Here is a 26,715-nt window from a genome sequence, read left to right on the forward strand (position 1 = left end):
ACCAGCTGAGATTTAGTTTCTTCATTTCAGAAAAGAATGGCCATTAAAATCATCATAATTAAATTATGCATATCTTGTAGGACAGTTAGGAGGGCTAGAGATCATGTTTTCAAACCATCTGCCACATGCTTCAACACTAAATGAATGATACCCGTTAGTCTTTGTGATCCTTTAAGGTAGAAAAGGGAAGGACTTCAGTTCTAAGATCAGACACATCGGGGTCCTAATACAGCTCACTAGCTGCGTCACCTGGGGTAAATGACTCGACCTCTCTGACCCTCAATTTACTCACCCGTAAAAGGGGGATAATAAGAGCAACTTCTAATAAGGATTAGTTACAACAGGAGTATAAGGCATTAGATGTGTGGCACTATACCTGCAAATAGGATATTTACATTGTAAGAGACTGGGGTGCTTGTCTTCAGGAAGGGGGCCCTTACCGGGATGTGTCAGCCATGCTCAAACATTAGAAAGGCACTTGTGGAAGAGAAAACAGACTCCCTCTGGGTGCCCATCAATAGAATGAGGAGCGATGATCAAGGGTTTCAGGAGAGCCAATTTTGCTAAAGTAAGAAAGTAGGAAGGCGTTAGAACGTAGGGTACCCCAGGGATGAACCGGGCACGCATGAGCGGTTCTCAGCTGGGGCAGCCACGGAGGCAGGGCAGGGGCAGGGACAGGTGCGGTGCAGCAGAATTCTCCTGCGCAGGACTGAGCCAAACCTTTGCACCAAGCAGTTGGTTAGACCGTTGACCACTGAGGATGCTTCCAAAGGCGGCCCTCTGCAGTGCTCTCTGCAGCAGGGAAGGAGGCCCCCGGCTTTCTCAAGCTGGCCCTCCCCTCCCACCCCAGGATGGGGTGTGACAAGCCGGCGCTTTGCCTGTAGAGTCTACGCCCTCGTGTTTCCCATCCCACATCACCCACAGCCACAGGTCTACGGCGACTCCGCAGCAGGGCACGAAGCCCGCACTCGGAGGCGGACTCGGGACTGGAAACGCTGTGACCAGGCCTGGGAGGGGAATTGCAGTAGTTTTTAACCCTCCTCTTCCCAAATTTCGTCTCCCAAGATCACAAGATCTCTTTCACCCACTGGTCCCCTATCTCCATTCCGCAGAGGGGACGCGCGAACCAAGAGGGCACTGCTTTGGTGGTACTGAGGCTTGGTGCTCTTTGTCACAGTGGATGGGTAATGCCCCTAGTGGAGATCCAGGGGACACTCTGTTTGCCTCACTTCACCTTTAGATGTGTGATGGGAAGGTTCACACATCAGGCACAGCTGGGGTTCCTCCATGGGTGGGTGCCAGGCTCTGGTCGTTTCACCAGGAACCCCGGGAGTCCCAGGGCTGTCCCCTTTGATGGAGACATGGCGGGCCCAGCCACACACAGCCACACACAGACCCCGGCCCAGACCACGCTCCAAAATCCTTGTACAGCCAAGCCATTTCTATCATGTGACGGTTCTGGCTGGCCAGAGCAGTCAGGCACCAACCAATTCCTCCAGGGAAGTAATTCCTAGTCCCTTCTAACAAATCCCATTTGTGCCTTCTGCTAAAGAGGACACCCTCAATGCCCGAGAACTGCCTTCCTTGGGGCTTGCCCCTGAGGCTATAAGAGATCTCAGCTGTAACCAAGTTCTCTCTGGTTCTTTTGTTTCCCATGAAGGAATAATCATTTTTCAAGTATCTAAACCAGAAAGAATCTACTTCCTAAGCCTTACCCCTAAGATCACCCCCAGCTTTGATCCAGAAAGCTTTGCATGACCCATGGTTCTTTCCCTCTGCTTCAGGACTTTCTGTCTCCTTTCCTGATTCACTGGAGAGAAGGCTGGTATCCCTTTGAGTCCTCCCCTTCCCTATCAAGAAAGTAAGGGAATGGAGCCTTTTAACCAAATTGCACAGTGTTGAGCCCGTCCCAGGGCAGAGCGAGCTGCTCTGGGTAGGGCTTTGACTGGCTCCCGGAACAGCAGGTCACTGCTGGGTTACTGCTGAGCAGCCCCGGTCTGGCATGGTTAGGAGGGGCGTACAGCCGGCTCCAAAACCAAACTAGTGGACTGGGAAGGTGTTGCCAGGCCCTGCTCTGCCAGAAGCCTCCCTCGATTGATATGCACCGAGCAGTGGCATAAAGGAGGAGGAAGCAGTGGACGACCAAGGAGAGGACAGGCTGGGACGAGCCTTGAATGCAGATGACAAGTGGAAAATTTGAAACCTCGGGCACCAAGAGAGGCTGTGACTGAAGCCCTGGCAGGAATTCCAGCTGCCGCAATGTTCTTCTCCCAACCCGTACCTTTGAATCTCTATTCTCAGCATTCGGGATCGACTTTCTGGAATATTCACATTTCGGTTTGGGAGGCTTGAGAAGTAATTATCCAAAATGCAGACACGAAAATGAGCACTGGCTAAGCCTGGACTGTGGCCCCTCCCGAGGGGACCAGCGTGCTGACCAGGGTCCTGAGAGCCTGGCTTCCCTGGCCCACCCCTCTCTTGGGGTCGTTTTTCACAAGTTCATGTCTTGTCTCTGGGGCAAGGTGGTGTGCTCCTAGGGGGCAGCTACTGTATCTTCCACTTCTGGGCACCAGGTAGCAGGAGCTCCAAGAGTCTGCGTTTGTAATTTGGGTGGGACAAGTGTCTGTGAGATCTGGCGGCTGGGTTTGCCTGCCTCCTGTGCCTGACCACGACTCCTTGATTTTTCAGGAAGCAAAGGGGACACGGGCATGAAAGGAGACACAGGGGTTATGGGTCCCCCCGGAGCCCAGGGGACTAAAGGTGACTCAGGGAAGCCAGGCGCCCCAGGTAAGAGGCTGTCCATCAGACCATAGCTATTCCTTTTCCCCCTGGTGGACTGAGCTATAAGGGCGCAAAATCTCTAAAAGTCCCTTGTCTTTTCAGGTGCAGCTGGATTTCCTGGAATAAAAGGAGATCAAGGTAAGAACTCTGGGAATCCAGGTATCATTTGAGCTGCCACTGTCCCTGGGCAAAGCCGAGTCCAGGACATGACTCCCCTATCTTTATCTCATTGTTGTGTTAACCCAGAGCACCCGGGGTCTCTTAAAACTCAGCTCTGCCTGAAAGGAACGGGCTTGATTGGCGGGTCCCTAACCCCAGACCCTGCAGAGTGATGGCCGAGAGGAACCAATTGCTCAGGCTCTAACTTTTCTCCTGCTGATTAGGCCTGTTCCCAGCCTCTAAAGGGAGCTGATTAAAGCCGCCCAGGGAACTTACAAGGTGGTAGGACGTACACGTGTCACTGCTGAGAAGAGAGGTGTGTTGAGGGGTAGCAACGAGGCTCTCTGGCGACCACACCCAACCTTGCCCTTGTCGCTTGCAGGACAACCTGGAGTGAAGGGTCTTCCCGGCTCTCCAGGCGTGGCAGGATCCCCAGGGGCCAAGGGGGAGCCTGGCACTGCTGGCTCCCCTGGACTAGCAGGTGAGGTCCTCGGCACTGCGGTGGGTATAGGGAGTGATGTCTGAAGACCCACGGAGCTCAGCCCTCATGCCACCTGGGTATCTGTTGCACAGGGCCACCAGGGACACCCGGGCGTCCTGGAGCCGACGGCATGAAAGGAAGCAAGGGAGACCCAGGTAACAGAGGGTGTGGTTGGGGGTGGGCAGGGTGCTGGGTGTCAGGGGTGGACAGGGAGGAGGACTCCCTTCCACTGAGCCCACCAGAAGGAGGCAGATGGTCTTCTGTACTCAGGCCCCAGAGGACACTTTCCTCTCTCAGGGCCCTTTGAGCTCAAAGCCCTAGGGCTGTCCCCTCTCTGCCCAGGGCCCCTGAAAGGCCCCAAAGCCATGACCGAACCTCCTCCATTAAAGAGAAGGGCAGCTGACCCACATTGTCTCCTGGACTGCCTTCTAGCCCTGGACAGAGTTTCCATTCTCTCCAGCTAACCTATAACGGGGCCCCCAGGGTCAGGGCTCTGGATTTCGGTGAGGGGGGGTCAAGATCAAGAAACCCCTTCTTGCACATTCTCCCAAAGGGCCTCAGGCTGGGAGGAGTGACCCACAGTAACCTAGCGCACAGTGACCACTATATAAACCTTCATGTCAACTTAGATAAACCATTGTGCCAACTTAGTATAGGTTATAAACCAGTCAACCAATGTGGCCTACTTTATAAACCTCTACACCAATGTTGTCTAGTCACTAAGTCAGTCTGGGCAATGGTCTAAAAACTCTGGGCCACTTTTGGGGGGCACTGGTGCACCATGATGTGTAACACCTGCTTCCTGACCTCACGCACACAGGTTGGTGCCTGAGACAGGCAGACAGACTGTTGCCAGACGGTGCCAGGTGCATTCTGTCATGAACGTTTGCATGGAGAAGTGCTGAATGCCCCTTAGAAAGCCAAGTGCAGCCTGGAGGTATTTTAACAGTGCAAGGTCAAGAGAGCAGGCTGGGCAGTGGCTTCGGGTGGCCGTGGACAGTGTGTTGCAGGCCATTCTCATGCTGTGTCGCAGGTCTGTGTCTCATGCCGCAGGTCATGCTGTGTTAGCCTGACGCCCTCACGCAGAGCCATGTGCAGACCCACATGAGGGGCAGGTGTTCTTAGGGCTCATTGATCAAGTAGTTGACTAGTAGATGGATTGATTCCTTAAACAAATGTGACTTAACTCAGCTAAATGCTTCAGTTTCATCATGTCCCTTCTCTGGTAGGGGTGGTGAAAGGCAGAGCAGCACATGAGTGATGTAAGAGCTTGAGCTGAGTCTTGTGGAATGAGTGGAGGCTGGCCATGGGGAGGAAGGGAAAGGAAATCTAGAGAGAACGAAGAGAGCAAGCGAAATCATGAAAGAACGAGGGAGGGCTCTGTAGACTTCTGTACCTGGCATCTAGGGTTGAGATGTGAGAGAGGGTCAGGAGCTCTGGCCAGAGGGGTGGGTGGGGGCCACGTCCTGGCTGGCCCTGGACTCTGAGCCTTCAACCATTGGGGTTTTCCTGAAGATCATTGAGAGTTATGGCACAGGCTTTTGTAGTACGTGCTATCCTGGGGTGCCTGGGTGACTCAGTCATTAAGCATCTGCCTTTGGCTTAGGTCATGATCCCAGGGTCCTGGGATCAGGCCCCGCATTGGGCTTCCTCCTCGGCAGGAAGCCTACTTCTCCCTCTCCCATTCCCCCTGCCTGTGTTCCCTCTCTCACTATGTGTCTTTCTATCAATTAAATAAATAAAATCTTCGGGAAGAGAAAAAAGTACCCACTGTCCTTCCAGCCCATCCAGCCTCTGAGCTGATTTCTTTTTCATGACTGTGTCAGCTAGGGTCAGGGATCTGCTGCCTGAGGTCATATCGATGCTACCTGAGCCCCCCCCCCCGAAAGGTCTCACCTTCTGGTGTGGTGGTCAGCTCTCCCTGCCTTGTTGACTGCCTCCTCCCGATCTTAAATATTTCCACTTTCCTTGCTCCCAGATCCCAGGAGGTCTGACTTCTGGGCACGAGGCTGCCCTATCCCTGAGTTTTCTGCTTGGCTTCATAGTGATGACAGCTTTCAACCCTCAGTTATAAACAAGTCTCTCTCCCAACCCTTCCCCACCCTCTCCCGATTGCCAGACTAACGGTTCTTAACTAAGTAAGGGTATCGGGGTAAAACACAATTTTACCCACAAGGGATACTGCGGCCCCTTCCCAGGTCCCCAGCCTGTGTCTCCCACTCTCTGGAGGTAGGAGATTTTGCCCTGCACTCTATACCCTGGGACGGTTTACCTCGGAAGAGGCTCTCCGATAACAAGCATTTTCATGATAACCCAGTGGGATAAGCACTCTTGTTAGTGCAACTTATCCACACTTGAGGAGCCAGGAGGAGGCACAGTGAAGGTTGGAATCGTACCCTGGCTGGCTCAAAGCCTGGGGCCTTATCCATTACACTCTGTCATGCTCTTTTCCTTCCTAGGCAGCCTGAGAATACCCTTACCCCCCATCAGGCATTCTAATAAGCGACACCTGCCCTCTCCATCCCAGGTCAGGAAGGATTAAAGCTGAGGCTACAGCAGGTTCTTCTTCGATTCCAAGAAGGAAACATGATGTTCTCAGGCCCTGTTATGACTCTTCATTATTTACCCCAAAACCCACCTCCCTGAGAGCCCAGAGACCTTTGGCTCACAGCCTAGGGATGGTTTTAACCCTATTATCAAGTTCCCATGTTTGTTGAGCACTTTTGGGGGGATCTCCATCAATCAGGCCCAGTGGTGAATACCAACCAGGCAAATTCTAAAGGCTATTCCTTAATTCCAGCTACCCAAGTAAACATGCTGATTACATCTTCAATTTGGAGTATGTGTTGATTACAACTTTCATAAAATTGTGTCAGTTTCCTATGCAAATCCAAATGCTTGTCTCGATCTAGTAGCCAATGGTTCCATCTCAAGAGGGAATTTCCACAGATCCATTATCTGGCCTATCCAACAGGTCCATTATCGGTCTACCTATCATCCCAAAGTCAGAGGTTAAGGAACTCTTGGAGAGATTAGATTTCTCAAGTGGGAAAAGGAAGGATGGGTAGTGATCGTGGAAGATAATGCTTACTTTTCAATGTCAGGACACTGGTATTCCCCAAACTGGAGGTAGTATGGTGTCTGTCCCGTGTGGGTTATATCAAGCCAGTTTTTCAACCCAATGTATTTCCTATTTTGTAAATAAAATCATTAATCTCTCAAGAGAACATCAAGCCTCCCTGGATGAAAACAGAGAAATTATAGTGCCTTGGCTTGACCTAGGCTAACAGCCAGCTCCCATGATCGTGCATTAATTAAAAAAAATGAAATCTGTTTATAATTAATGATACTTCTGGGCCAGGCACTGTGCTTGGGATTTACTCCTATGATCTTAGCTCATCCGCCTGTGTCCCTGAGTTCCATTATCACTACCTTACAGCGGAGGGAGCAAACATTCCCCGAGGGTGAATCCTCTCCTTGGGGTCTCGCAGGTAATATACTCTGAATCTTAATCCCAGAGCCAGATCCCAAAGTTGTGCTTTTCCAGACCATGTTACACAGAATAGCACAGAGTAAACAATTCTAAGAAAGTCGGACTCTTCTGCCCTTGCCACTCCCCCGCAGATGGGTGAATCCTGACTCAGTCACCAAATCATCCTGCTGTCGTGAACGGTCGCTTACGGTACTCCAACCCACTCAGGTGGAATGTGCCCCTGTGTTGACACCTCTTGAGAGAAAGCAGCCATCTTAGATTAAAGATGGTGACAAGGAAACGTTTTTCGTTCTGTCGGGAGGACAAACCACACATGTTACAGACGGCATGATCACTCGGCAGAACTTTCTCCCAAGGCCCTTTCCTTCACCATTCACAAAACGACATTTTACCAACCTCCCAAAATGGAGTTATTTCTAACCTTTGATCTTTCAAAGGATTACGGAGTTATTTCACTTGGGGGAAAACGATCGCAAAATAAAAAACAAAAAATCCCACAAAAATTGATTTTAGCTCAAAATCCCTTGACCATTTTCAAGTTTGTTGGGAAATGATGTGGGCATTTTGCTTTCTAGCATCCCACCTCATGAAATGGCATTAGTTTTTTTTTTTTTTTTTTTTTTTTTTTTTTTTTTTTTTTTTACAGAGATTACAAGTAGGCAGAGAGGCAGGTAGAGAGAGAGAGAGAGGAGGAGGAAGCAGGCTCCCTGCCGAGCAGAGAGCCCGATGCGGGACTCGATCCCAGGACCCTGAGATCATGACCTGAGCCGAAGGCAGCGGCTTAACCCACTGAGCCACCAGGGGCCCATAAAATAGCATTAGAAGCAGCCAAGACATTTAAGCTCTGAAACACCCATCTGATCAGAAGGTCTGCATCTCAGCAGCCTTTGTGTCTAAAATATAACAAGAATCTGAATTTTCTATGTCCTTTTATTTTCCTCTTGAGGCAAAGCCAAAATGCAAATAGGCTGAAATCCATTTTCTTATCTGTATTTGAAGACATTTTATTTTGAAGGTAAGCAACAAAAAGTAATTCGTGATAGCAATTAAGCCCTATATGAATATAATTTCTCAGTTCATTCCAGTCCCCCTATCAAAGTACTGAGTTGGTCCCAGAATTTATTAAATTCTACCAACTCACATTTCTAAGTTGCCACTCATAAAACCTGTCCTCATTTTCTTCTAAGTCTCTCAGAGATATCTGCAAAACTCTACACCCATCCCAGTATCGGTCCCCAACCCGCCATCTTACTTCTGCCACATAGCACGTCTGTCAGTTGTCAAAGTCATCCTCACTTTGTCAGGCTGCACTTAGTCTGTATGTCAAGAGGCTACTTAAGGAGTTTCCTAATGTACTGGAAATTTCTACATTAAATCAGAGCTGGAAGACCTGCCCCGGGCCCATTTCCTTCTGTGTGGAATGTGAAGAATATTCTAGAATAATAGCCAGGTCCCTGCTAGCTTGACAGCACTCTGTGTTTGAAACTGGCAATTTCCCCCTCAGAGCAGAAACATTCTAAGATTTCAGGCAAAACACCAGCTGAACACGGAACAATCCAGAGACATGTGCTTTCTAACAAAATGATTTTCTTGGGAGAAAATTATTTCTCTAAGTAAATACCTTGCGAATAAATATTTTGGGTCCTCTCAGCTTGATACATGTGTGATACCCAGAAAAACCCAGTTAGATGTAGTAGTTAGATGTGGTTTAGAGGAGAAACCAACATTTGTTTTCCCCAGAGACAGGAAGGCTGCTTGAAGGTGGTGAGCTGGGAGCTGGTCTTTAAAGAGCCAGTGAGATTTGTTTAGGGCAGTGTTACTCAAAATGTGGTCCCCGGACCAGCAGCATCACCATCAGCTGGGAACCTGCTAGAAAGGCAGCTTCTCAGATCCACTGAATCAGCAACTCCAGGGTCGAGCCTGACAAGCCGGTTTGGTTCGCCAGCCCCATGCAGGTGACTCTGAAGCATCCCTAGCTCAGCTACTCATTTAGGGGACAGGATGGAACCTTAGGAACCAGGTGGACAGGCCAAATGGAAACTCCAGGAAGATGTGAGCTGCTATGCTAATGAGGCATAGGGAGTTACAGCACTCAGTGGGGCACCCACCTGGGTTACAACCCAGTTTCACCACTTCGTCACTGTGTGGCCTTGATAAATCACCTAGCATCTGTTAACTGTGTCTTTCCTCCTCTTCTGTATAAAGGAAAAGGGCACGACCTTGCAGGGTAACTGAAAGGTGGAATGAGGATATGTATAAAGCCCTTAGCAGCATGCACAGGTCAGCAAATAAGGGAGTCCCTGTGATTCTTGTCTGTACAGGGTGTGCTTGTCATGTGGTGCTTTGGGGACAGCTGGGGATGGGCATTTCTTTGGGAGGCGACCATAAAGGGAGGTCATGGGGCCTGGCGTCCCTGAACCTTGGTTCCAGGGACGGACTCTTCAGGTAGAGGTTTCTGCAATATTGCACCGTCTAGGCTGCAGACAGAGGGCCAAGGGTCAAGGTATGGACCATTTTGGACTCTTTTTCTATTTACTAACAGCCAAAGACAGATGTCTGAGTGTGGCTTCTCCTCTCTAATCTTGACACACACAATTCAGATGCCGATGAGCAGAGGAAATTTGTGCTGCCTCTTTTGGCTCAGGTCACCAGTGAACAGTTAAGGGGGCTTGTTGGGCCAGGAGCCAGGAGCTCCTGTGGGCCAAGGTCTGAGGTGCTTCCTCCGGAGGGGAGACAGATACGTGCAAACAGGGTCCGTGGGGTCTCTGGGGCAGCACCTACTGAGTGCAGGCCATGACACAGATGACATTTCAGTCTCAGGACCACCCCCGAGGCAGCCAGGAGACTCAGAGCAGGAAAATGAGGCTCCTAGAGGGCAAGTACCTTGCTCAAGGTCACAGAGACAGATGCCAGCCCAGGCCGTCTGGCTCCGGCCCTTCTGCTGCCTCGGGAGGATCACGCCATCCATAGGCGAGGCCAGAGAAGTTTTCGTAGTCAAGTGACATCTGACATCTTAGCAGGTCTTACAGGCTTGATCTGAGTTCTCCAGCGAACAGAACGGGTGAGGCATTCTAAAAAGAGGGACCAGAGCAGGTGCAAATGGCTCACGGTGGGCTCAGGCCTGTCTGCCAAGGTCTGGCCTCTGAGGTTCCTCCAGGTCTTACAGGAAGCTCGCTAAAACTCAGTTCTGTCCCATCCTTCCTATGAGGGGCTGAACTAGTTGCCCTCTCAGATCCTTCCAGCATGTCCTGCTTTTCTACAGCAGCGGCTCTGAACTCCTGTGGCTTCTGACCTGGCCACACGAATCCTTAGCTACCTTAGGGCCATGATGAAAAGAACCAATAAATTCTATGGAGCATCTGCTGTGGATGAGGGCTCCCCCACCCACTCCTTGAGCCCAAGGAGTCTCCTCCACAGTCTTCTGGAAATAAAGGTGCCTTTATTTTCAAAATATGTCTCACTTCTTTTCCAATAAAATGCAGGCAGGAAGGAATGGGGTTGGATTTATACTCCGAGTCAGGCTATCATCGGACCAAGAAGGCCAGCCAGTAAATCCAGAGTCTGTCTGTCTGTCTAACTCTGACTTTCATCCACTACCTTTCTACTTCACCCCAACACGTGTCCCCATTTATCTGCGGTCTGTCTCCTTTTATGCTCGGCTAAGGAGGCTTTAAACAATCGTGGAGAACCAATGTGTCTTTCCATCTGCATTAATCAGACAAAAGGTAGAGGTTGTCTAAGATTAAAAGTGTCTAATATCTAAGTTTTATTATCTTCCCCCCCCTTTTTTTGTATTTCGATCTTAGGACTTCAAGGACAGAAAGGAACAAAAGGAGAATCAGGAGTTCCAGGTAAAGGGCCGGCTTCATTTTAATTTCTCAGAAAGATGTCTGGAAAGACTCGTGCTCAGAGGGCAGGTCTTGTTGACTTTGAACATTCTGCTTTAACCTTCCCCTAGAGCGGCCAGGGCCCAAGCCTGTTTGAGGCTAAGACTCCAGGGCTCTGTCTCTCAAGCCTCAGATTCTTCCCCTGGAAAACCTGGAGAGGGACAGAACTCAGGGACCTGAGGCAATAGAGAGGGGGACCGAGCTGAGGGTGGAGAAGGGGTAGGAAGGGGCTGGAAAGCTTGGGGTCAGCTGGTGGCTTCAGGGCATGCGGCCTCTGTGGAGCTGGGCTGCCTTATTCTCCAGGTCCTAGGCTGCAAGGCCTCTGCTTCCCCATGCCTGTGCTGGTCCCTCTCCATCTTCAGTTTGTCCCCTGAAGCTCATCTTGTCCTCCTCCGACTGCTTGCCACTGGCCTGTTATGGTCACCATGGTTTTCCAAGCCCCTGCCCATGGTCCGTCACTGAGCACACGTCTTCACACAAAGCACTTCTAGTCTTCTCCACAGCTCTGCCCTGATGAGGGCCAATGTGAAACTTCTCAGACACATTTCTTGAACTGGCTTTCTTCCTCCAAATAATATTTGGTTCGCATTTAAACTTACTAAAGCAGATCTCGAGACCTAGAAACATTCTAGCAAGTTCTCCCAGAATGGCCAGAACTTCCACACAATTGTGTGGTCTGAGGAAGACCAAAAACCTCCGGAATCCTGTCAGCTCTTCTGACCCGTGTGTTGTCTACCAGCATTCATGTGAGAGTCAGTGGGGGGAGATCACTGCAGTACCCAGACCCTGCCCGCCCTCACCACCTCTCCCCGGTGGACCGAAGGTGCAGGCTTAACATCCAAACAGTCCATTCACAGGGGTGGGGAGTGCGCTTGTCAAGGACAACCCAGTCTTTAAAGACCAAGGCCCTCGGTCCCCCTTGCAAAGCAGGGCAGAACATCTGATGGAAGCGGTCTGTCTCTCTCCTCTCCAGGCCCTGAGGGCATGAAGGGACAAAAGGGAAACCCGGGCCAGGGAGGCCTCACAGGTGCACCTGGACTGAAAGGCCAAAAGGGAGAGCCGGGAGAGAAAGGTAAGGCCTCGGTCTGTGATTTATGGGCTCTAAGGAGAGGCCCTGCTGTAAGGAGCCTGGGAGTTTTCAGAACCAAAGGTGTAGAGGTTTATTGGCTCCCTGGACAGTTTCTTTGTGCTGGGATTGCCCTCAGCCCTGAGGACACAGACGTGAATGAGGCACAGCCAGGGCATCCTGGGGGCCAGACAAGTGAACGGGTGTTTGCACGATGCCCCGCGGAGCCCTAGCCACCAGAGCTTTCCACAAAGGAGATGCCGCCCCTCCCTGTCTCCTACCTGTTCAGTACTCCTCAGGAATCTAGTTTAAATCCTCCCGCCATAGGTCAGGCCTGTTTCATCTTCTTCAACCAGTGGTGCTCAGTCCCCATGATGCCAGGTCACTGGCAAAGCTGGAGGAGAGAATCTAACCTCCCTGCCCCCGCTCTCCTCCCCACCACCGGTGAAGAAGGGTGAAGGGATCCTGGCTTGGTTTCCTTTAAATTGTGTGGGTTCTTTCTTTTTCTTTTCTTTTTTCCCTCACAACAGGATCTTCTGGAGCGCAGGGAACTCAGGGAGAAAAAGGTCAAAAAGGTAATTATTATTTCTATTCTCTTTAATGTGTGCCTTTGCGGGAACTCAGTGCTTCAAAACTGTAGGTACGGTAGGGAACAGACCCTGGGTCTCAGAGAAATGCCTCATTTTGGGAAAAGATAACAGACTCAGCCTTTGGCGAAGCCCGTCCATGATGATTTAGAGCCACAGCGCAACTGCTTTTTTAGCTTCCATCCCCTCTCCCCTTCCTGCCTCCCCCCTTCCTTCTCTTTCTTCTTCCCTCCTTCTCCAAGTCCCCCTCCTTCCCTTTCTCCCCTTCTCCCTTCTTTCCCTCCTTCTAGTTTCCCCTCAACTTCCCCTTTTCTTCTCCCCGCAAGACAAGGTGCGATGCAGCCAGCTGGGGATGCAGGACTGGCTGCAAGTGGACAGAGAATGCTGAGCCACATGCAGGAAGTCCCCGGCTCTGGTGACAGTCCGGCAGGGGGATTTCCCCTGCCCCGGAATAACAGAACTGCCAACCAGAAAAAGGCTGAGCCTGCAGCCGCACAAAGCCCTAGGCTGCTCTCTTCCCTTGCCCACGTGTGTCTTTCACCCAGGTGAACCATTACAGACCGTCAGGATTATCGGCAGTAGGAACAGAGGCCGGGCTGAAATTTTCTATAACGGCGTCTGGGGGACAATCTGTGATGATGACTGGGACAATTCCGATGCCACCGTCTTCTGCCGCATGCTGGGCTACTCCAGCGGGACGGCCCTTACCAACATGTCACCTGGTGAGTGGGTCCTTGGCCAGGAGCCTCTCTCCTGGAGGCTTTCCCTTTGGTTGCAAAGGACTCCATGAATTTAGGTTAAAGGAAAAGATTGGTTTAAGCAACTGAAAGTCCTGCTGGTCAGTGCCTTCTAGGCTGGCTGCCCCAGGACAAAGAGGACCTGGACAGCAAAGGCTTGGGTGGGGCTCTGGCTCACCCGGCTGGGTCACTGTCTGTGCAGCATAGAAAGCCAGAGTGCTCCATGGCCAAGGGTGTCTGTGAGTCATGGGTCTCTGAAGGACAGCCAGGCGCCAGTCCTAGAAGAACAGAAAAGTTTCAGGGTGGGCAAACACAGGTGCTCATCTCAACTTCTGGAAACTGGAAGCCAGGACACACCTTGATCATCTTCAAGGAAAAGGTGCAAAGGGAAAAATAAACAAATCAGGGCAGGGACTTCCTTAAATCACTTTTGGAAAGACGTCCTGGGGTGCTAGAGACTCAGGCTATCTCTTTCAGCAAAAACCTCAAACTTTCAATAAAGTAGCCAAATACCCAGACTAAGACCATTTCTTTGGCCATAAGAGCTGACCTGACAGGAAGATTAGGCTGCCTTCTCCCTCCCCAAAAGCTCTCTGCCTTTACTCCACCCTACAGTGCCTACCTGGTTTTTAATCTAGGTACCAGTTGGCTTGTAAAAATCCTTTAAAGTATATATTTTCCTCATATAGATTACACTTACATAGATCACTACACTGTAAACTGTGTGTAAAAGTAAATTACTGTAACCAAATACAGATCACCCTGGGTTTACAATGGGGTTACATTTCAATAAACACAAAGTAATTTGAAAACATTGTGTCAAAGATGCATCTAATACAAAACAGGTCACCTACCAAGTCACAGCTTAGCCTCATCTGCCGTAAGGGTGCTCAGAACACCTACACTAGAACATAGTTAGGCAAAATCATGTAACACAAAGCCTACTTATGATGAAGTATCACTAGACCATGCCATTGATTGGACACTCTACTGAAGGTTACAAACAGCATGGCAGTCTGCATACGGAAGGTTGCCCCGGTATCATGTGTCCGCCGTTTGCTCTCACGAGCACCTGGCTGACTGGGAGCTTCTGCCGCCCAGCATCTGAAGAGCGCCTCACCCCACATCCCCCTAGCCTGGGAAAAGATCACAATTCAAAATTCCAAGTATGATCGCACCATCATAAAGTTGGAAGGTCATAAATCAAACCACGATAAGCCGGAACCATCCACCATCCTGCTGTTTTCCTCTGTGCTGTTGATCTGAAATCGATTATATCAGGAGGAAGGGATTTGGAGGAACATGTGAATGCTTTCGAGCCAGAGAACGGCCTGGTTCAAAGGGCATTTGAGGAAGGTGGGTACAGCAGCAGGACTAAGCAGGAAAGAAACACACACTGGGAAGTCCCCAGGAGGAAATTTCAAACAGTGCATAGACTAAGTATCAGTAATTACAAATAGATGATATATATCTCAGTCTATCTCAATCAATCTCATCTAATCTTTGGATGAGACTTTTGTTAAAGGGCAGAAAGCAGAAGGGAGGCAGACTCATAGCAGGAGAGGAGACGGGCCATCAGCACCTGGGGCCCAAGTGGCTGTGAGGGAAATTGGCAGTCTACCCCAAATGTAAGTTTGGCGCTAACCCTGCTCCCCTCTTTCTCCATATCCAGGCAGTGGGGAGATATGGCTGGATAACGTTGCCTGTCGGGGGACAGAGATCACCCTCTGGAATTGCAGAAAGAACAACTGGGGGGCCCACAACTGCAACCACAATGAGGATGCTGGTGTGGAATGCAGATGACCCCCCACAGTCCCTCCACCATGCAGTGGCCGGAAGTGTCTGCAGACAGGGACACTCAGCTCCCCTGCAGGAGGGCCAGCATTCTCTGAGGTGTTGTTCTGAGGTGGGGTCACTAATAAAACTCAAAACATGACCTGGTAATGTCTTTGGCTGTGGCTGAACTCATGAGATCATACCTTCTGTCCCTTATTGATGGGCCCATTCAAAGGACACATTTCACTGAGTTCTCAAAAGGGGACAGTGGAATCTCAACTTATAGCCAGGGAGAGATGGGACTAAAGGGGTCCTAAATTTGATGTGGAAAGTGAAGAGTGCCAGTGGTCAGAATGAGGCATGACCATCCCTGTCGCTTCCGCTTGAGCTCCAGGCCTGGAGCCCTTCACCAGCAAATGGGGAGGTGGGCATGTAGTTGACAGCATGCTGCGTGCCTTTAAGCATGAAAATGAGTTTTCTTGGGATGTGAGCTCCATTAATGAAAGGAATGTTGTCTATTTTATTCACCCCCATCTAGGGGCTTAGTAAACTTGTATTTAATCAATGACCGAATTAAACCAAGAAGGTAGAGCAGCTCATGTTCTGAGGAACTCAGCTCCCCCATCCCTTTCCAGGCTTCCCCCAGGGTTCTATACTTTCTGAGTGCAATCTCATGTGCATGCTCTCTCTCTCTCTCTCCCAACATCTTCTAATTAGTCTTCCCTGCACTGCACTTCACCAACCACCTCTTTGTTCTCCAGGCAGACACCTGAGACATCTTTTGAAGTGACAAAGAAACCACCATAGAGATCCCTGCCTAAAGCCTTCAGTGGCTCCCCAGTCCCCAAGGCAGGGCGCCACACTCTTCGCCTGTCTTGCAAGGGAGAGCCCCTGACAATCAACCCCACACATCCCTCTTGATACTTCGTTTCCTATGTTACAACCAGTATCTCCCACACATTACATGACAGGCTCTTGCTGTCTGTTTTCTGATTGATTCCCTGAATAAACAAAGGAAGGGAGGAAGGAATGCTATACAGAGCACTCCACTTTGCTGCACTAGGATGGCTTCATAGTCTCCTGCAGCTAGAGGGCAGATCCTGGTGCCTCATACTCTAATTATTGTGGCTAAGGACACCCCACCACCACCACCACCAAACAGTTTCCAAGGTGCAAAGGAATGGTGAATCTACTACTTGGTCTTTTGTAATTTATAAAGTTAGCTTTCAAAATAAACTCATGGAGCCCCTGGCGTACTAGGTGTATTATAAATTTCAAAAGTTCATCTCTTCCTGCTGCCTCAACATCCCACAAACACGTTGTGAGCACCCAATCTGGAGAACCAAGTGTACCAGGATGATAAGATGGGTCCCTACCACCAGCTCCCCTTCTTACTGTGATCCAGTGCTGGTCAAACACCAAAGAGCCCCAAGGACAGCCCCTCAGGCCGTTTGCCTGTGTACCCACCCTGCCCCACAGTAACCGCCCTGACCCACAGGTTCCTCATTGTCTCTCAGTTCCCCACATGCATGGCTGGACCTGGTCCCTTGGGGCTTTTCCCACATGGTCCCCCCTCCCAGCCTGCAGTGACTCGGTCTCTCTAAGACCCCTGAGTTTAATAAGCTTTGTTTTCCTGCACCTCTCTTGAGTGCCCTCTTGTGGCTGTCCCTTCGTGACCGCCCCCTAAAAAGACTGGGAACGCTAGAGCATCACATGATATGTGATATTATTCCCATCCTAGAAATGAGTCAACAGAGTTGCAGCGAGGTTAAGTGATGGGGTTTATGGCTCCAATCCACCACCCTTCTCTCTGGGGCATTCGCAACGTGACTTCGCCGCTCATCATCGGAAGCCAAGTCTGTCCCTGGTTCACTCTCTGGGCATCCCCAGCACATTAGGAACACTGGTCCATGCTAGCCCACTGGGGGACAAGTGGGCATGTGAAGCAGGGTCCAGTTACCCCAGCTGAGGTCATCCGCCATCCATCCAGCCTCTAGCTGGCCGCAGTCCCAGTAGGGAGTTCAGCCAAGGCTGGTCAAGCCTGGCCCACATCCAAGGAACCAACTGTCCAACCAACCCATGATCTCGTGAACAACCACAATTGGTTGTAGCTTAAAGCCACTAAGTCTGGGGTGTGGTTTGTAATATAGCAATAACTGCCTAATGAAATTAATTTGACTAAGGACACACAGCCCAGAAAGGGCAGAGAGGGGTTCGAAGCCAGGTCTGTCCGACACTGGTGAGATTAAGAGACGATGGAGAGTTGCTGTCCCCTGCACCTTTGCCAGGCAGCTCCTCTCATAAGCTCTCAAGCCAAGCTAAGCTGAGAAAACACCCCTTCCAGAACCATGGGTGGAAGTGGGGTGTGGGGCACAGCACATAGTTCTAGGAACACACTGGTTCTGTGGCTGACGGATAGCTGATTGTGGGCGCCAATGAGGAACTGGGTAAAATTAGCATGACAGCATCTGCAAGGGCCAGAGAGCAGACTGGGGTGGGGTGGGTGCCCTGGGATGTTTGGCCTGACCTCCTAACCTCTGCCAGACATGCTGTTCAGGGAAGTCATTCTCCTTCCTCTGCTTCCAGTTCCCCTGGCTGAGGCCCACAGGACGACACCAGCACGGGGCAAGCTGTGCTGAGCAAGACAGAGATGGCAGGTGCTCCAAGACACCCCCTGTCACTTCCTGCCCAGTAGGGCAAGCCCGGAGGGCTTCCTGGCATCCAAGGGGAGAGACACAGCTACAAGCACGGTTTCTGGAACCACACTGCCCCATAGCAGGCTTCTACCTGGACAGTCGAGGCGTTCAAACTCTCTGGGTTCCTTGTCTATAAAATATAGTAACAATTGCTCTCTCTCAGAGTTCTTGTGAGGTTTAACTGAAATCATAAGTAAAGGGTCGCCTGGGTGGCTCATTCACAGACCTGTACCCCTGGGGCAAGTAATACATTAAATGTTAATAAAGTCCCTAGTACCTCTGAAATAATAGCAACAACAATAATAAAAGTCATTGTATGACTGTGGATGATTGTGGATTCTCTCCTGTGGTCCCTGGGCCCAGCACTGTGCTCACTACTTCGCATGGGTGCTATTTTACTCCTTAAAAACACTCCTCAAGGCGGGCATCTCCAGCTTCATTTTCCAGGTGGGGAAACCAGGATTCAGAGGGGTCTACATGTCCAGACACACCTGAGTTACAAACTGCTCCATTTGTGACCCCAGCCAAAATGGCGGAACTATGAAAAGTCAAAAAAAGTCAAAGGACCCATCTGCAGTCAGTCCCAGGACTGGACGAGGGTTGGTTATGTCCAAGCTGCAAGCACATCCCCTCTCATGCCTACTGCTTTTTCATTTGGAGGTCTGAAGTGCTGCGGAGGACTGGGGGAGGACAGGGGTCAGAAAGGGGTCATAGCACAGAGGCACTTTATGGGCAGACAGAGAACAGAGGAGAATCCACTGTCCAGGGGAGAAGGCTGGGTGCCCAGAGCTCAAACCCCTTAGACTATAGGGACACTAAGACTTAGTCTGTAGGAGAGATCAACAATGAGAAGCCAAACAAATAAGCATGCAAAGAGTATATGGTATGTCACAAGATGTCAGGTTCCGAGGGCGGGTGGGCAGGGGCTAGGGAATACAGCAACTAAAAGCCGTGGATGCAGGAATGGGAGTAGTACAGAGGGGGTGGGATGTGGAATGACCTCTTCAAAGGGACCTGAAGTGAGCAGGCTGTCCATGCCTCAGGGGAACAGTGTGCCCGGGAGGGGTCCAGCATGTGCAAAGGCTCTGAGAAAGCACTTGTGTTTGAGGAGGAACAGAAGGTCAGGTTGGATGGGTGAGGGAAAGAGAGTTGTAGGTGAAATTAAAGAAACAGGCAGGGACCTATGATGGGAAGTTTCATTTCTATTCTGAAAAACTTTTGTAAGTTTTTGAATAGGGGCGTGGCTCAGTCTGAATTTCCTTGGAAAGATCACTCTGGCTGTGAGTGGAGAACTGATTTGTCCAGGCCAGACAAGGAGGCAGGGAAACCACGAGGAGGATCCTGCAGAATCAAGACAAGAGACTAGGACCATGGAAGCCTGGACCAGAGGGGAGTGTGTGCTGAGCTTGTCAGAAAAGCAGCCACCATGGTGAGGTATCATGCACGTAGCACCACAAGTGTCCCCAGAAACACTGTTTATGGGCCTGTTTTAGGCCCTTCATGACCTCTGGCTGAGGACCCCACTGGTGAAATGACGGTCAGTTCAGCGACATGATATTAACAAACACTAAAGGAAATATCAAATTTTTCTTTTTCAGTTTTCTTTCATCCTTCCCCAGAGGGAACCAGATTTCCCAAAACTTATAACAGGGGTTCCCAAAGGAGGATGCATTTGTCTCAAGAATGTGTAAGCAAGGGCACTTAGGTGGCTCAGTGGGTTAGGCCGCTGCCTTCGGCTCAGGTCATGATCTCGGGGTCCTGGGATCGAGTTCCGCTCAGCGGGGAGCCTGCTTCCCTCTCTCTCTGCCTGCCTCTCCATCTACTTGTGATTTCTCTCTGTCAAATAGGTAAATAAAATCTTTAAAAAAAATGTGTAAGCGATGAAAGCGTTGAAACTTTTATTTATAGCTACTTCTTCTCTTCTTGATCTCTGGATTACTCAATTGGTGCTTATAATGTGCATTGTACATTAGTAAGACTGTACATGTATTCAGATTATAAACATGTATATTGGGGAATGGCTATAAAATATTTTAGGATGGAGAGGGCAACAAGAAAATATTATCCTATTTACCCAAATCCCAAACTCCACAACAGGCTTATGACTGCCCCATATGGCTTCCTGTTTTCCTCTCTCCCCTCATCCCCACATCTTCATGTCACAGAACTGTCTTCCCATCCCCTGTTGTTCAATGGTGGAGATTAATGAGAAATTGTTCATTGCCTTTCAAAACTCAGCCTTTTCTGAACCATCTCCCCAACCCCACATGCTACCAACAGGTCCTGGACACATTTTTGGCACAGCACCTGAAATGTTTTATTGCTCCTCTTTATTTCCAGCTTCTCTGTCTTTTTTGGCTACAAACACCTTGGGATGGGGTGGTAATTTATTGATCTTTGGATCTCAGGGTTTCCAGGATTCACAAATAAAAATACAAGGTGCCCAACTAATATATTTTTTAGTCTAAATTTTTATTTAGACTTTTATTTATTTTATTTTTTATTTAATTTCTTTATTTTATTTTAGTTTTTATTTTATTTATTAAATCTTATTTAGACTTTCATTTATTTTATTTTTATGTCCTAGGGGACATACTTCTTTGGGACATAGTTACACTATGAAGTTATTTGTCGTGTATATGATATTCAAATTTCACTGGGATTCTCTATTTTAACTGGCAACTTTATTCCACCCCCCGGATGTGCAGGTGCTGTCATGGTGGAGATGTTCAATAATTATCCTTCGAATGAACATCTGGATAAATAGGCCAAGTAGCAGCTATAAAGATCCCCATTCCACCAAAACAGAAAAATGCGAGGACTGATCTTTTATCTTTTTAATAAACATGATGTTATTAAGGGGGAAATTTGGCACCATTAAATGTGTGTGTGTGTGTATTTCCAGCTCTCTCCACTGACTGGGCCTAGAAGCCATCAGCAATGACTCCCTAGTAACTATGAACACCCTAGCGCCCATATCTTGGTGTCTAAATACCCTTCCTCTCTAAAAGTTCTATAGAGACATAGCTGGAAAGCATAAAGGCAGCATGGAATATCTTGCTTTGTCAGAAAAACAAAGGAGAACTTAAAGATTAATTAGGTCATGTTGAAGGGCACAGGACTCATCTGGAAGGGACTTCAAAACACCAGAGTGACAATTTGAACATGAAAAAAGATAATGTCAGCAATGAATATTAACTCACTGAAAAAAATGAATGCATTTATAGAGGTGTGTGTGTGTGTGTGTGTGTGTGTGTGTGAGAGAGAGAGAGAGAGAGAGAGAGAGAGTGTTGCTGGCATCCCCTCTTGCCAGAATACAAGCTAATAAATATGGGAGGAATTGTAGAATAAGAAAATCATCATTTTGCAACCAGCAACATAGTAACCGATTTGGGAGAATATAATCCAGGATGATAAAAGAATTTGATTAAAAATCATCAGACAACAGGATATTCACCTAAGCCTAAATGATTACCCTGCAGACTGTTTATAATACCAAGGGGAGTATGAATGTTTCCAACAGCAGGGTCTGGCAGCCCTCCTCTAACCGAGCAATCAAACATCATCTGGGAGGATCCCAAAAATATGTATCTTCTGATATGAAACAATTAGAAATACCAGTAATACTTAGGCAATATTCTTGGCAAAGATGCCTAGCCAGAATCTAATCATGAGAAGCAATCAGACAGATCCAGATGTGGGAAATGTTCTAGAACAACTGGGTTGAAATCATCACAAATATCAGTGCCGAAAAAGACAAAGACGAGTGGGAGAGTCGTTCTAGAGTAAATGATGTTAAAGGGGCATAGCCGCAAAAGGATTGGGGCGGGGTGGATGGAGGGAGGAGAAAAACTACAAAGAGGTTTTGGGAATGCTAGAAAAAAAAATGGAAACGATACTATTCAATTAATGTGCATTTTCTGACATGTGAGTGCTATGTGATGGTTCTGGAAAAGAATATTTTTCCTCCTGGAGATTCATACCTGAGGACTAGGGCTGCATGTAGTGGTGTCTGCAACTTAATTTCCAATGGTTCAGAGACAGAGAACGAATCTAGGTGAAGTTTTCTAAAACATTAAAAATCAACAAGGCCCATAAAAAAGGTAAGGCATAGGGACATTTGGAGAGGAAAAGATCTGGAAACTGAAGAAAGGCAGGCATGGAGAAAAGGAGGGCAGAGCATTTATGAACTGGCAAACAGTCTATTGGGAAGGAAAGGTCCTACATGCTCTCTCCCTCCTTCTCCAGAACATTCCTCTACCCCCATCCTGGCAAAGCCCTCACTTCTGGCTCTGGGGTATGCTATGACCTATCCCTGGCCAGAGCAGAACTAAACAATTGATTGATGAAAACAAAGCTCCTGTGATAAATTTTGGCCCTTCTGTGCAGACCTCAGTATCTCCAAGCATCACCCTGCCCTTTAACATCTTTATTATAACATGTATAACACACACATTCAAGCATAATCCAATTTCCCCCTGTATCCTCCCCCCTCTTCTAGCGACTGCCAGGGCCATCCGACGATGGAATGCATCCTCTAAGCAATGATTTCTTGCAAAACAATAATTACAAAACACTTAGTGGCATTTACAAATGATTATACATTTTATTTAAATATTTATCTTTTTGAAATTTGACTTATAATCTATAAGTAATTAGTTATCAGCCTAGCTACCCGGGTGACAGGTGGGTTCCTTAATTTTCTATGCAGTCGACAGGTTTTAACTCTGAAATTATTCTAGTCACAGCACACTTCAAAGGTCTAAATGAAAAAAAAAGTTAAATGCCTTAATATCTTTGAGATTTGCAAAGATATTTGAGGATTTGCTGAGGGATTCGGTGTAGGATGAAGAAAGTGTTTTGTTAGCAGGGAGACTAACTTGCATCTCCAATTTGAAAGAAAATGTGAAATCCAAATGCACAAAGATTATTTAGATGAGAGCACCCTGAACAATCATTGTTCTCGCTCTGCATTCTGAACGGCTGAGTCCTACATTACACTGGTTCGGGGGGGTGGGGGTAGGTGGTGGGAGAGGGGTGGGCATTCTTTCCCACTTCTGCAAGGGTAACCATGTAGCCACAAGTACAAAATGCAAACGGGCAAACTCTCATTATAGGATATGTAAACTGTAGTTGAAGCTCAGACTCCCTCCTGGACAAACACACCCTCCAGGTACATTTGCAAGCCTGCTGGTGTGCCAGGCTGGGTCACCCTTCAACCTTCCTGCTCTGCCTGGCCCACGGGAGGCTTCCAAGGTCTGTCCCCTCCCCTGCCCCACCAGTACTTTCGCCTGCACACTTTCTGTGCTCATCGGTCTCACAGTTCAGCTCCTCTTGGCACAAAGCTCAGGTTTCTCCACCACGCCCCACGACACTGTCCCTGAAGGCCTGGCCCAATGCCAAAGGCACAGGGAGTCCTGAACGAAGATTTGACTTGTTGAAGGCATTTAGCTTGGCTGATGGTCTTTGGAAATTACCTTTTGGCCGATGCCCAATGGTTCACTGCCACTGGTTGCCATCTTAGAAAAGCCAAATATAGTTGACCCTTGATTTTTAAAAATAAATACAGTATGGTACTGTTGATATATTTTTTCTTCTGATTTTGAAAAAAGATTTCATTTATTTATTTGAGAGAGAGAGAGTGAGAGAGAGAGAGAGAGAGTGTGAGAGTGGGGAGGATCAGAGGGAGAAGCAGATGCCCGTTGAGCAGGGAACCTGATGTGGGACTTGATCCTGCGACTTTGGGATCATGACCTGAGCCAAAGGCAGTTGCTTAACCAACTGAACCACCCAGGTGACCTCTCTTATGATTTTTTTTTAAAGATTTTATTTATTTATTTATTTGACAGAGAGAGAGAGAGATCACAAGTAGGCAGAAAGGCAGGCTGAGGTGGGGGGGGAAGCAGGCTCCCTGCTGAGCAGAGAGCCCAATGTGGGACTCGATCCCTGGACCCTGAGATCATGACCCGAGCTGAAGGCAGCAGCTTAACCCACCTAGCCACCCAGACTCCCCTCTTATGACTTTTTTAGTAACATTTTTTTCCCTCTAACCTAGTTTATTTTAAGAATACAGCACATAATATACATAACACACACAAAATATGTGTTAATTAACTATTTATGGGAAGGCTTCTGGTCAATAGCAAGCTATTTGTAGTAAAGATTTGGGGAGTCAAAGTTATATGGGGATTTTTGACTGCATAGGGGGTCAGTGCCCCTAACCCCTGTGTTGTTCAGGGGTCATCTGTACTAAAGAGTCAGCTAACAGTATGCACATTACGGTTCTAACGGACTTTTTAGGAGAAAGCTCCCATGGGGCTTCCTATGACTCCAGACACCACAAGAATATTCTTTTAAAGTCCCAGTTCAGGCCGGAGCGGAAACAGCTTCCTGGGCCGAGAATTCAGCACGTTTCATCACCACGCCTGCCTTTCCATACCCGCCCTTGCCTTTCCTCCACTCCTACCAAAAGGACAAGTGCAAATGCCTCTGAGAAATGTACTTGGTTTTCTGTTATTTCAGCCTGGAGCCCAAGTCCTTAACATCAGAGAGTGGGAGGAAAGGAAGGGACTCAAGTCGTGTGGTTTGGTGTCCATGAATTAGAGGGTGCAAAGGGTCCCCGAACTGATCTAAGGACATAGAAACAAGTTTTGTGCCCTTGAGCCCTTTTTGCCTCCTGGCTTGGCTGACGACAGCCCAGTCACTCAGGATGTTCAGGGTGAGCACTGAACAGCCCCCCTCCCCTCTTCTCCGGAGTGGGCCAGCTGCAGCCACCCCATAACATCAGCCTTTCACCCTCAGCCTACCAACCACTTCCTCCTGCTTTTGAACTTTAGGGCAATTCTCAATGTGCAACATCAGCTCCCTGGTACCTGGCCTCCTACTTTCATCTCAGCTTTGTGGTCTTGGTCACTGTTCCTCAGGACATGAATTCACATCTGTTTTTTCCAGACTCGGTAGGATGAGCCCTGAATACCTCAGACTAGTCCAGGCCTCAGCAAAGGTATGACCTCAGGGGGTGGGGGTGTGTGCTTCTTCTCTCCATCGGATTTTCCTTTCCTGCCCAGAGCTCTTTCCCAATGCTGCTCTGCCATCCTATCCCACTTAACTCAAACCCTCCTTCTCATCTCCCTACCAGAACAGCTCTCTGGAGAAATCCAGGTATCTTCATCTTTATTCTGATGCAAGCCAGTGTCACCTGTCCCAGGAATTGACTTTAAATCCGCTCTCTTGCTGCAGAATAGAACTGTAAGTCCTAAGGCATGGGAGGGGGCTGGCTGTGCCAGGGCCGGTCACCTTCTGGTTGGGTGGGCCTCAGGCAGTCAAAGCAGGAGTGAAATTAAAAGCACTTAACAGCTAAGCACATGCTTGGCCCTCCTGAGACTCAGCAGGAATGTTAGAGACAGGACTCCCTAGTGTTAGCTGTCTGATTTGCAAGGCTGACTGAGCTATGATATTTGTGAATCCATTTAACAAATATCCATAGCGATCCAACTATGTGCCATACAGGGTCTAGCCCAAGGGAATGCAGTAGTGGACGAGCACACGAAATCCCTGCCCTCACAGAGCTTATATTCTAGAGAGGGAGACGGCCAACCAACAAGGACAACAGTTAAAAATATGGCTCATGACAAAGAGACGAAGGGGAAGGGCAGTTAGGGGGCTACCTACATGATCCAGGGGGAAGACGATGATGACTGGGGCCAAGGTGGGCATTGGCAAAGGTGACAGGTACTTATATTCTGGATTGTGGTAAAGACAGAACACATGGGATTTGCTGATGGACCCAACACAGGGTATGAGAGAAAGGAAGGAATCAAGAATGAGTCTAAGAGCTCTGGCCAGGGAACTGGAACAATGGACTTCTACTGGCTGAGAGGAGGAAGACTGTGGTGGCTGTGCGTGAGTAGGGGTAACAGCCAATTATTTATTCATCCATTCACCCACTACTTATTGGGCTTGGCAGTATGCTATGGCTGATGGGAGAAGGTGAGTGATGATTGACATGGGCCTTCCACTCATCACCCTACTAGCCCAGTTGGGATGAGGAACCTTAATCCAATAATCATACAGCAAATGCATAAAAATCAGCTGCTGAGAGGTCAACACAGGAGAAGAATGCAGATTTTGGAGGATACGTTGCAGGAAATGTAACTTAATCAGGAGGAGGATGCTGATTGGGGAGGGGGAGATCAAGGGGTGATATGAAGGATGAGTAAGAGTTAACCTGGTGAAAGGGTTGATGTGGGAAGAGTATTCCAGTAAGAACAGTGTGTACAAAGTCCCTGTGATTAAAGGAAGTGTGGAGCACAGGACATCTGGGGAGGAGTAGAAGGTACATAGGGTCTGGAGCATAGCAGGTAAGAGAGAGCATGGTGGGAGAAAGTGCCGGAAAGGTTGATGGGGCCAGGTCATGCAGGAGTCACGGGCCACAAGCTGGTAATTTTCCATTATTTTAAAAGTAATGAGAGGTCATTAGAGTGTTTTAAACAGAGGGAGAAGCTGGTCCAATTTGCATTTTGGAAGATCAGTCTGGCTGCAGAGTGGAGAATAGATCGAGGAGGACCCTGGAAATGGAAAGCCAGGAGGAGGGGATCATGAAACTCAGGGGAAGGATAGTGGAAGAGTGGAGGGAAATGGACAGATTGGCACAATATTTATAAGATATGAAATTCCGCAGTACTTTTCAATAACCTGGTATAGGAGATGAAGACAGAAAATAGCAGAGCTATCATTTTAAATTGTGAATATAAAAAGAATGCAGGAGAGGAGTGCCTGGGTGGTTCAGTTGGTTAAACAACTGCCTTCGGCTCAGGTCATGATCCTGGAGTCCCAGGATTGAGTCCCACATTGGGATCCCTGCTCATCAGGGAGTCTGCTTCTCCCTCTGACCTCTCCCCTCTCATGCTTGCTCCCTCTCTCTCAAATAAATAAATAAAATCTTGGGGGGAAAAAAGGAATGCAGGAGATGACATTAAGCAAATAGTTGTGCGTTCTTAGTGAGAAATGGAGCACATTTCCTTATCTGTGTTGCCTGGTACTGGTTCCTGGA

At 48.6% G+C, this 26,715-nt stretch overlaps 1 protein-coding gene across 1 annotated transcript in view; it reads left to right on the forward strand.

Annotated features, from left to right (window-relative positions):
* Positions 1 to 15,127, forward strand: part of MARCO (macrophage receptor with collagenous structure) — a 37,806-nt gene extending 22,679 nt beyond the window's left edge. Inside the window, exons 8-16 of the mRNA XM_044240952.1 lie at positions 2,689 to 2,787; positions 2,884 to 2,919; positions 3,323 to 3,421; positions 3,514 to 3,576; positions 10,721 to 10,765; positions 11,775 to 11,873; positions 12,398 to 12,442; positions 13,000 to 13,176; positions 14,864 to 15,127. Of these exons, the coding sequence (XP_044096887.1) occupies positions 2,689 to 2,787; positions 2,884 to 2,919; positions 3,323 to 3,421; positions 3,514 to 3,576; positions 10,721 to 10,765; positions 11,775 to 11,873; positions 12,398 to 12,442; positions 13,000 to 13,176; positions 14,864 to 14,994 (794 nt within the window). The 3' untranslated portion in view covers positions 14,995 to 15,127. The remainder of the gene's footprint in view (positions 1 to 2,688; positions 2,788 to 2,883; positions 2,920 to 3,322; positions 3,422 to 3,513; positions 3,577 to 10,720; positions 10,766 to 11,774; positions 11,874 to 12,397; positions 12,443 to 12,999; positions 13,177 to 14,863) is intronic.
* Positions 15,128 to 26,715: the final 11,588 nt, after the last annotated feature.

Source organism: Neovison vison, chromosome 3, assembly GCF_020171115.1.
Source record: "Neovison vison isolate M4711 chromosome 3, ASM_NN_V1, whole genome shotgun sequence".
Taxonomy (NCBI): Eukaryota; Metazoa; Chordata; class Mammalia; order Carnivora; family Mustelidae; genus Neogale; species Neogale vison.